The sequence below is a fragment of the Capricornis sumatraensis genome, chromosome 8 (assembly GCF_032405125.1).
Source record: "Capricornis sumatraensis isolate serow.1 chromosome 8, serow.2, whole genome shotgun sequence".
Lineage (NCBI taxonomy): Eukaryota > Metazoa > Chordata > Mammalia > Artiodactyla > Bovidae > Capricornis > Capricornis sumatraensis.
The window spans coordinates 75,768,253-75,779,834 of record NC_091076.1 but is presented as its reverse complement, the minus strand read 5'-3'; the positions used below and the strand labels follow the sequence as shown (position 1 = coordinate 75,779,834).

General features: G+C 51.1%; 1 protein-coding gene across 1 annotated transcript; it reads right to left on the bottom strand.

The window, feature by feature from the left end:
* Positions 1-1,487: 1,487 nt before the first annotated feature.
* AIPL1 (aryl hydrocarbon receptor interacting protein like 1) lies at positions 1,488-11,044 on the bottom strand. Its single transcript, XM_068978667.1, has 6 exons — positions 10,949-11,044; positions 10,032-10,211; positions 4,759-4,947; positions 3,559-3,735; positions 3,317-3,458; positions 1,488-1,690 (listed from the first exon to the last, which is right to left on the bottom strand). Exons 1-6 carry the CDS (start codon positions 11,042-11,044, stop codon positions 1,488-1,490), a joined length of 987 nt encoding a protein of 328 aa, XP_068834768.1.
* Between the last annotated feature and the right edge of the window lie 538 nt (positions 11,045-11,582).

Here is an 11,582-nt window from a genome sequence, read left to right as displayed (position 1 = left end):
AATTGGTTGACCTTTTTCCTCCACAGTGGGAGGACTTAAACCTCAAATCTTCCCAGAGCCGCAAAAGGGCAGAAAAGGAAAAATTTTCCCATCATGTTAAAATAGACGCTGCCACCCCTGAAACCAGGAATATCCTCGTTTTACTGTCTGAGCCACCTGGGAAGCCCTCTGGTGGTCCAGGGGTCCTGAATTCAGAACCACAGAAAAACACAATCACACTGCACAGCCATATTCATGTACTTGATGTCTGTTGATTTTCAAAGTTTAGAGTCAACCAGTGGACAAAGCACAGAAGACTTAATTTGGTGACAAAACGGTGTTAACAGCCAAGATGATGGGAGAGTAAAAGGTACGTCAGATCGGTGAGGGAAGAAGTGGGGGATGGGAGCGGAGGTTGCAGCTCTGCCACCCTCATCCTACACACGGGAGAATCCCTGCAGCCCCGCAGAGAGCTCTAGACGAAGTGTACCAAGCTGCAAAAGCAACCAAAGAACCAGCAATATACTCCCCAAAATTAGAAGGGGAAGGAAAGAAGGGATCCAAGAGCATCAAAGCATTCAATTCTCACTTTTCACTAACATGGGGTAAAAAGGACATGTGGGGAAGCTGATTTCCACATATTATTTGGAGACAGAGAAAACTACCAAAATAGTAAAAACAAAAACAAAAAACAGGGTCCATTAAAACTGCTGGCTCTAGGGGATGGGGGCAGTTTGGGCAGGAAATTTCACTTTTATTCATAAGCTTTGGGTTTTTCTTTTTTGACCCAGGTCATGTGTCAGTAAAAAATGTTGTTTGCCATATCAGTCCACACAGGATGTTGCAGCCAGCAGACACTACAGCTACCTGAACAGTGAGCCCTGAGGAACTAAAGATGGAGACAAACAGACTGCTGGCTGCCAAGCCCTCAGCACTGCAGCCGACCCCAGTGTGCACCCACAGGGGATTCAGGATGGAGAAAAGCAGGATACTGCGCCGATGAATTAAGGTGCATCTCGAACGAATGATTTTAATGAGTCCAGACTCTTGCATCTTCCTATACATAGAAAAGCGCTAAACTTGTTAACTTGGGATATCTGGCTTTCTTTCGTTAACATCAGTCTTTGGAAATTCCCAGAACCTGGTCTTTGTTGCAGACGCTCATGTATCTTGGTTCCTCCTTTACCTCTTAGGAGCAGTCCCTCGAGCTGAGAGGCTGTCTTCTGGCGCCTGAGTCCTTAGAAAGTCCGCTGAACATAATTCTCACCTTCTAGGTTGTATATTTTTTTGTCCATTACTTTGATTTTATAAATTAATGTAAAAAGTTGAAAAACTGACACCAAAATCCTGACCAACTGCACCAGAAATACTCAGTACCCTGCTGTTGGAGTGCAGGGAGACAGTGAGATGGCGGGATGGGCAGGTTGGAGGGAGAGGCGGGTGGAGGTGTGGGGGACGGGTGGAGGTGGGGGGTGGGGGGCGGAGGCAGGAAGCTTGGCGCCTGCGCACTAGCCCAGCATGTTCCGGCAGCGCTCTCGCTCCTCCTCGCGTTTCTCCTCCAGGCGGTTTTCCAGCAGCCTCAGCTCCCTCTGCACCGCCTTCCGCATGGACGGCTCCAGCTCCAGCACTTTCTCCAGGTCCGCCTTGGCCTCCGCCTCATTCCACACCTCGGCGTGAGCCCGGGCCCGCACATAGTAGGCCTTCACGATGCCTGTGGGGAAGATCCTGCTGTATCCGCCGCCTGGCCCGGGAGGCAGCCCTCACCCGACAAGCGGCTGGGCTTCTCTAGCTAGCGCAACCTTTAACCTTGGCCATGATGACCCTTAACCTCTCTGTACCTCCGGAGCCCGGCCCCTCCACTATAAAATACGGATGACGATAATAATCGCAGTACCCACTCCCCTCCCGAGGACCCTTCCGAGATCCGATAACTAATCTTACATTCACAACTTTTTAAGTCTTTTGTTATAGAGGCTCCCCAAATGATGCAAGCTCCAGGTCCTATCCCTAAACCCGTCTCTCATGGTCATTACGAGAATTAAATGAAAGAAATGCAGAGAAGTGTATGGCGCAAGGTAAGTGATTCTGTAACGTTCTTCAAACATCGTCTTCACAAATATTGCCATATCCCCCCACCACAGATACTCAATTCAGTTCAGTTCAGTCGCTCAGTCACGTCTGACTCTTTGCAACCCCATGGACTGCAGCACCCAGGCTTCCCTGTCCATCACCAACTGCTGTAGTTTACTCAAACTCATGTCCATTAAGTCGATGTCATCCAACCATCTCATCCTCTGTCATTCCCTTCTCCTCCTGCCGTAAACCTTTACCAGCTTCAGGGTCTTTTCAAATGAGTCAGCTCTTCGCATCAGGTAGCCAAAGTATTGGAGTTTCAGCTTCAGCATTGTTAGGTGAAAGACCAGGACACCAGAAGAGTGTGTTACAGGCTTTTTAATGGCGAAGCGCTCCCGGGTGGGGTTCCCAGACCCGAATGAGGCAGGTCGAGGAAGTCTGCGCCCTGACCGTGTTGGGGCTGGTTTTTATATGTTCGTTGGGAGGGATGGTCAGGCTAGATGGATGGGGGTTCGGATAGGACGCCAGGCCAAGGCGTCGCGGGCTGACAGGTCCTTCTACGTGGCTGGGGCGGGGCGGCTTTAGCTGGTGAAGTGTGCTGTCATTGGTCCCCGGGATCTGGGAGGCTCCTTCCGTTAGGGACTTCCCCCGCCGGCGGGAGGGAGAGGAGGGGCGGCCCATCATGGCCCCCGGGGTCCGGCGTTACAAACATCAGTCCTTCCGATAAACAATCAGGACTGATTTCCTTTAGGATAGACAGGTTGGATCTCCTTGCAGTCCAAGGGACTCTCAAGAGTCTTCTCCAACACCACAGTTCAAAAGCATCAATTCTTTGGAGCTCATTCAGTTCAGTTCATTTCAGTCGCTCAGTCGTGTCCGACTCTGCGACCCCGTGAACCGCAGCACGCCAGGCCTCTCTGTCCATCACCAACTCCTGGAGTTTACTAGGATGTACTTAATATTGTTCTCTATACTGATTGTCTCCCCTTTTAAAACCCATTGACTGCTCCACACAGGTTTGGTGACTTTTATTTGTCCTAATTCACCGTAAAATAAAATAACTTCCCACAACACCACAAAGCACCGTTCATTCATCACCTGTGATACCGTTATAGGGAAACCCTGCTGGGTGGAAGATCTGATGTCCTGACCAGGTCAGGAGAGATAGCTACGAAGGTCTGTGCATGTGACTTCGGACCCGTGGGCGGGATTGGACCCCTGCCCCGCCCACGCTGCCCCGCCCATCTCACGCCGCCCCGCCCACCTGGGTGGTGCCGGAGGATGTCGCTAGTGTGTTCCAGCACCTCGTAGTACTCCTCCTTCTTCAGCAGACACTGGCAGTAGTTCAGGATCAGGGTGTTGATCATCTTCTCCAGCTTCAGCCACTGCACCTCCCAGGGTTTCTCCTGTCCGGTGGAGAAAGCTCTGCTTCTGCCGCGCCCCCGCCCTTCCCCAGCACGGCCACGGCACCCCACTTCCCATCCCCCCTGGCAGGCAGCCTCCCACCTTGGTCTGCAGGTTCCTCAGGCAGACGATGGCTTCCTGGTACTTGTTGGAGGCCTCCTCGTAGCGGCCCAGCTTGAAGAGCCGGTTTCCTTCTCCATGGAGGATGGGCACCGCCTGCATCTTCTCATGGTTATTCAGGTTCCAGGTCTCCCTCTGGTACTGGCTCGGGGCCTCGACCTGCTCCAAGAGCTGCAGGTCAGTGACGCAGGGACCCTGGGTGCCCGCAGCCCAGTAGGGCAGGCCCTTTCCCCTGCAAGGGACCAGAGACAGTGGACCCAGAACATCTGGCTAAAGTCAGCTTTGCATTTTCCACAGTGAGGATTGGTGGGCAGAACCATGCTTGCTAGCCAAACACAGGCAAACAGGGAAAGGAAGCGAGTGCCCCTCCCCACCGCCATGGCTTTACCCTAAATCAGAGCCTTTGTGCAAAGTAAGAAAAGGTAATTTGTCAACACACTTCACTGATAATATTCAGAAAATTGCCATGACACTCATTTTGTTAGAACAAGACACTTCATTGCCATCTACTGGGAAATTATCATTATAAAATCACAAGTATATATTGTCTCTAATGAGCACCTTGGAGGCGATGCTCTTGTGCTGTGCACAAGCTGTGCAACTGTTCAAGCAGACCCTGAAAAGGCCCCTTGTTGATGCAATTCTCTTATTAATTTGTACTCACCCATGTAACCCTCAGGCTGAACCTCAACCTTGGCCATTAGCTGAGTCCTGCTCTGGTCTGATGCTCTCCCACCACCCCACAGACAGGGACCATCAGTCACGCTGAGGTCCGAGGGAGACGCTATGGACGGTTCCATGCAGTTCTCCCGCTGTTGGAGAACCAGATCGGAACCCACAAACCACAGGGACTGGGACTGAGAATATAATTCTAAACTTTTGAGGGGAAAAGGAAGTAGATAACCAATAGAAATAAAATGCCTCCAAAAAGAAAAAGAACATTTTTTAAATGGGTCTCAAAGGGGCTTTTCCTTTGGAAAAGGCAAAGGATGTTTTTTTGGTGGAGTAGGAGGGTCCAATTCCAGTTCTCCCGTGGTTTAGGAACCCTTTCTGGTTTTCTAAATAGGATCTGGGTGATGTCCAGGGACCCGTGGGACTGGGCTCCCTTGATGCCCACTGGCCCCAGTTGTTCTCTGATGCAGGGACCATCCCTACCCCACCTCCCACACCCCAGGGTCACACCTGCAGCAACTCGATTATGAAGATCAGTGGCTGAGGCTCCTTCTGCAGCTCATCCAGATCCTCGTAGCCCAGCGTGTGGTAAGCAAACATGTTGGCCAAGCCACACGTGTGCACGTGCCACTCCGTGGGGTCCTTACCCTCCGCCATCTGCCGCAGGCTCCGGGACAGGATGGGGTAGACCCCTGTGTGCTGTGGGGAAAGGTGGGCAGATGGTATCAGGCTGTCTGCTCAGAGCCAGCTGGGCCACAAAGAGCCCCACTCTGGGCCCCTCCCAGAGCAGGACCTCTACCCCCCCACACACACTTGTCCCATGGCTGTTACTACTCATCTAATTACTGCAGCTACCTGTATGCAGAGTGCTCTACACCTGCCAGTACTTTTAATCCTTAAGATGACCCTATGAGAGGGGCACTATTATTCCCCCTGTTTTATAGATGTGGGAACTGGAGCCCAGAGAGTGTAGGTGATTTGTTTAAGGTCACACAGCTAGCAAATGACAGAGTCAGGATGGAAACCCAGCTCTGGGGTCCACGCTGTAGCCACAATGCTAGGCTGCCTCTTCCCAGCCCTTGTGGTCGACTCTAACAGGTTTCTCTCCCAAGAAGACCCTGAGTCCATGGAGCCTATGACTCACAGGGAGGGGAGCATGGAAAGTAGTGGAAGGACCAGGGTTCCAAGTTCTTGAGGGCCAGGTTGGTGTCCTGATGGCACTACTGATTGGCAGCGAGCCTGGATCACTGCAGCCCCCTGAGTTCCTGCCCCCTGGGTTGCACCAGTCCGGTAGTGGGGCTGTTGCAGGGGTTAAATGAGATGGTGCTGAGGTAAGGCCAGTTCATTACAACCTCACCCAGCACAGGAACTGGGGTGGCCACCCTCGGGGAGTGGAGATGGGCTAGGAAGATCAGCTGCTTGTCCTCAGTGAGCTAGGATGCCCCACAGACGAGCTCCAAGAACTTTTCTCCTGGGAACGGGTCCTCAGATGGCCCATCTCAGCCTCCTGCACGGCAACTCCAGGAAAGAGACATCCCAAAAGTGAAGGGGCAGGAATGGTTCAGCTTGGTCTCCAAGTCACCAGTAAGAAGATGAAGGTCACCCTGCCCTGCCCCCATCAGCCAGGATTAGCCCAGAGTAGCTTTGGCGTCCTCATGAGCAAGATGAACAGATGGCAGTTAAGCCTGTTGAGATTAAGCCTGGATGAAGGGAGTGTGGGGCCCCCAGGGAACAGCTTGCTGCAGGGAGAGCTCACTCCTGGCCCACACACAGAAGCTGGCAGTTCCCCAGTCAGAAAATCAATGGTTAGTGCCAACCCCGCAGCTATGCGGCTGGTTGGAATGACCTCAGACCAAGGCCCGGACCGCAGACCAGTACCACTCTAGCACTACCAGGATGCTAGTCAGCACACTCGGCTGTGGAATGCCACCAGGAGTGGGCAGAGATCCCAGGAAAAAGTATAGAGGCCAGAACTCCATGGCTCCACACCCATCTCCATAGCACCTCCACTGAGATTGTTCTGGGGACCCCAGGACCATGCCCCTCTCTGAGACTTCAAGGCCAGAACCTGGTCCTGTCTGATGGGCTCTATCTATTACTATCTGGAGATTACAAACTGGCACTCGGGAGGCCACATTCAACTCCCAGATTGATTTCGTTTCATCATTCATGTGGTGGAGGTTTTGTGTTAATGAGTCGTCAACACTTAAGCATTGAAAGAGTTCACAGACTAATGAAAATATCTGGTTTGTGTCCAAAACTCAGACTATCCGGCCACACCAGACCTGCCCCTTTCACACAGCAGCCATCCAGTTGGAGATAAGGAGAATCTGCCCCTGTGAATGGAGCAGATAACCTTCAGTCACCCAGGGTCCCTGGCCCCTGTGGAATTTGCATTTGTAACCCCTGGCCTTGGGTTTCCCAGGCAGCTCAGTGGTAAAAAATGTGCCTGCCAATGCAGGAGCCTCAAGAGACGTTAGTTCAAACCCTGGGTCAGGAAGATCTCCTGGAGTAGGGAATGGCAATGCTCCTGTATTCTTGCCTGGAAAATTCCATGGACAGAGGAGCCTGGTGGGTTACAGTCCATAGGGGTGCAAAGAGTTGGACACGACTGAGCAACTGAGTGCACACACGTGCACACACACACACACACACACACACACACACACACAACCTCTGGCCTCACTGGACTGGGCACCAGCAGAAAATTCAGCATAGAGACCAGTGTGCTCCCTGGGTGGAGGCAGAGGCACCACCATTCAGGGCAGAAGCTCCCAGAGCCCCTGACCGCCCCTGCCTCTTCATACTTCCTGGCCTGGATGCTACCTCACTCCCCACTTCTAAGCCTGGTGAACTCCTATTCATCCCTCAACACCCAGATAATGTCATTTTCTTAGAGAAGTTCCTGCTATGATCCTCAAGCAGTTAGTCACTCCCCTCCCATGGCTCTAAGTCCCTCTGTCCTCATTTATATTGTGGTGCCACCTCCCCTGCATTGTAATTACCAGGGTGTCTGCTCCTTGTCCAGAATTCAAGTTCCTTGAGAGATGGGGACTTTGCCTGTTTCATTCCTAACACCTAGCACAGGCCAAACCTGGTGCCCACTGAATGTTTTCAGATAGATAGGCATACAGATAGATGATGGCTGGATGCTTAGTGATGAAAGAATGGATTATGAATAACTGGTAGAAGGGAAGAATGGATGAATTGATGCCTGAATGAGTGAATGGATAGAAAAGTGGATAAAAGATGAATATGTAGGTGAGTACATAACTCTGGGCTGCCCCAGTGGCTCAGTGGTATGGAGAATCCACCTGCCAATGCAGGAGACACAGGTTCAATCCCCGGGTCGGGAAGATCTCCTGGAGAGGGAAATGGCAACCCACTCCAGGATTCTTGCCTGGGAAATCCCGTAGACAGAGGAGCCTGGAGGGCTACAGTCCACGGGGTCACAAAAGAGTCAGACACTTCCTAGTGAGTAAATAACAGTTACAACAAAATAGCTCTGGGAAGTGTGTGTGTGCACGTGCATGTGGACGTGCGAAATCATAGTGGCTGTGAACTGGGAAGAGAAGGGGGGCGGGGCTATTGGAAAAACCAGTAATCTTTGTGGCGTGAAAATGACCAGCCTGTGAGATAGGCAGGGCACTCATGTGCATGGTGTAGCCAAAAGAACACAGGCCCCACGGGGAATCAAGAACCAAGCCCACATTACAGGAATAACCGCAGTTTGTGGTTCTGCAAACAACAGATCAATCAACCAATCAAGAATTTATTGACAGCTCTCTGCACTCTACACTCCTACATTAGCAAACATGCATTCTATGGAGAAGGGGCCCTTGTTGGTGACCAAGCTTGTCTAACACATGGCCTAAATGACAAGCACATATGGGTCTAAAAAAAAGTACAGGAGCTTTGTAAGCAAAGTCAATAGATACCATTTTAAACTAACTGAAACCACAAAAATAGCCAATTTTCTGAAGACTTGTTAAAAATAAGCCATCTTTTAAAAATTAAAACATCAGGATAAAGATGTGAAAGTGAAAGTGTTAGTTGCTCAGTCCTGTCTGACTCTTCAGGCTCCTCTGTCCATGGGATTCTCCAGGCAAGAATACTGGAATGGGTTGCCATTTCCTCCTGCAAGGGATCTTCCCAACCCAGGGATCAAATCTGGGTCTCCTGTATCTCCTGAATTGGCAGGTGGTTTCTTATACCATCTGAGACCTGGAGTATTTGCTAATTGATGAAGTGAATAATTCCTTGGTTGGGACCTCTAGTGGTAGAGAACGGCATTGCAGCCTGTCTAATAACCATAGTAGCCAAAAAGAGATACTGTACAAAGAGGGAACCAGGGATCCATCCCTGATCCTGTTTCCGAGATGGTTTGACCCAGAGCAAGCTACTTTCCTTCTCTGAGTCTTATACTTCCTCATCAGTGAAACAAGGGAGTTAGTCTCTAAAATGCTTCTTAGTGAAAATAATAGCTCCCACTTCTCAATTGCCCTATACCGTTATTTGCCCTGCTGCTGCTGCTGCTGCTAAGTCGCTTCAGTCATGTCCAACTCTGTGCAACCCCATAGACGGCCTCCTACCAGGCTCCTCTGTCCCTGGGATTCTCCAGGCAAGAACACTGGAGTGGGTTGCCATTTCCTTCTCCAAATTTGCCCAAGTATACATAATATCATGTAATCCTTACAACCGCCCCCTAAAATGAGGATTTGTTCATTTCTACATGAGGAAATAGAGTGCTAGCAGGGCAAAGGGACTTTCCCAGGGTCACACAGTGTCTCTTGCATTGAAGGCGAATTCTTTACCATCTAAGCCACCAGAAAGCCCAAAATGTGAAGTTACTGGATATTAGATATCATTAAGAAATTGTTGAATTTTAAAAAAAATATGATAAGGATATTGAAGTTATATTTGTAATATCTTTCTTTTTAGAGAAGGATACAGATTATAGTATTTACAGATGAAACAATACGGTGTCTGAAATGTGCTCTAACCGTATGGGATAAGGAAGGAAAGTGGGTGGGCTTAGATGAAATAAGACTGGCCATGGATTGATGGTGCCCAGCATAGGATGATGCGTATTTGGAATCTGATTATACTTTTTGTCGACTTTAGTATAAGTTTGAAAGTTGCCACAAGAAATGTTTGTTTAAAGGTCAATCAGCTCTGCCATTTCCATTTGGGTCACAGGCCAAGAAGACTGCCTTCTCCAGGTGATTGTTGAGAGTGCCTACATGAGAAAATAAGTTTGTAATGTCAGTAGGAATGGAGACGAGGGCAGAAAAGTGACCTGTGGCCAAAAGTCTCCGGTATCCAATAATCCTGCACAAAAGTGAGGGCTGTGAGGCGGGCGCTGCTCCCATATCCTACCAGCCAGCCTTGACAGCGATTGTCATTTTAGCATCGCCTGTTCTTATGGGGAATCCATCTCCACCGCTGGACTTCCCTCGTGGCTCAGTGCTGAAGAACCCACCTGCCAATGCAGGAGACACGGGTTTGATCCCTGGGTCAAGAAGATCCCCTGGAGAAGGAAATGGCAACCCACACCAGTATTCTTGCCTGGAAATTCCATGGACAGAGGAGCCTGGCGGGCTCATGGAGTTCACAGGGCTGCAAAAGAGTCGGACACAACTGAGCAGCTAAACAACCTTCATCCTTACAGTGGCTGAGAAGGAGGAGGCAGAGGTCTCCCCGAAGAGCTTCATTTTACCCTCACTTTCCTGAAACACAGCCGGCATGCCAGAGCAGATGGCAAATGGGTGGGGCCTACTTACGATGGTGTCGCACCAGAACTCGGCCACCTCGCTGACCCGCATGGACGTCAGCAAGATCTCCCAGACCTCCAGCTTGAACATGTTCCCAATGATGATGTGCATGGGGTGGCCCACCTGCTTGCTGTCGTCTATCACCGTCCGCTCCTCGTCACATTTCATGGTTCGGAAATGAAAGGTCACCTGGTCACCAAGAGAGTGGACCCTGATCAAGACCCACCTCCCAAGACACCCCAGAAGTCGCCCATGTCTCCGACTCCCTGGGCCGTCCTCGCTCAACTCCCACCAGCACCCCCACCCAGCCAGTGCTCCCCCTCCTAAAGGACCCCATCCCACTCTAGACAGCTCTGCAGTTCAGCTCTGCTCTTCCTTCAATACACCCTAGATCTGAGGCCACTGACCCAGACACTCCATCATCCAGGAAGCCCACCAGAGACTCCCAGACAAACACCCTGACCCTGCTTGCCCTTCCTTCTCATTCAACATTTGGGACTTCAGAAAATTCCCAAAGCCCCACCCTCACTCCACACTGAAGTTTAATTTGAAAAATGTCAAAAATACCTGGGGGACTTCCCTAGCAGTCCTGGCTAAGACTCCACCCTCCCAGTGCAGGGAGCCTGGGTTCAATACCTGGTCAGAGAATTAGATCCCACATGCAAAAACTAAGACTTCACATGCTTCAACTAAGACCCAGTGCTGCCAAATAGATAAATAAACACACACACACACACACACACCCCAGGGAATGGGCATCAAGCCAGAGCTACAGAGATGCCCAGGGTGAGGATGGGGCTGATAATTCTAGGAAGGACCTCCTGGCCATTTGTTGGCAAAGCAGAAGAAGGGTGTTTGCAGTGCCCTGTGACCCAGCTAGAATGCAGAAGGATTTTTGTCTGGCCAAGGGGGTGGGCCCCACTCACTCGCGCTCCAGTAATGAAGTTGGGGAGATCCCCTGTGCCCCCGTGCAGAATGGTTTTCTTGATCCCTTCCACATTCAGGAGCAGAGTGGCGTCCATGGCTCCAGGTGCAGGGAGATGTCCAGCCTGGCCGAGATAATCTGCCAGCGGGAGGTACTTAGGGCCGAGAGGTGGGGATTTGCCCTGCTGGGCGGGGTGTGAACAAGAGCCTGGGTTCTGCCCCAGCCTCTGCTTCTAGCAGTGAGGCAGGGATCCTGCCTGACATCCACCAGTACCACCTCAGCTTCTGTTCTGTCCCCCCACCCCAAGAAGGAGGGAAGACAGCTGGAGCTTTCTTAAAGAAGACAGGGGGTCAAGAATGAGCAGGAGAGAGGCCACAGGCCAGGAGGAAAGGACAGGGGACCAGAAACCCCCTTTTCCCTGTCTGAACTTGGGACCCTGTCTCAGACTCTTGGTCGCTTTGGAGCCCAGGCCGGGGCCTTGCAGCCTTTACAGTCCTACTCCCCCTTTCCTACCACCCTCTCCTCCCCGAGATCTGCCCACCAGAGGATGGAACACAGTGGCCAGAGGGCAGGGCAGGCAGGCTTCTGGCTGGTGTGCTGTTCTTAGTAGCTCAGTCGTGTCTGACTCTTTGCAA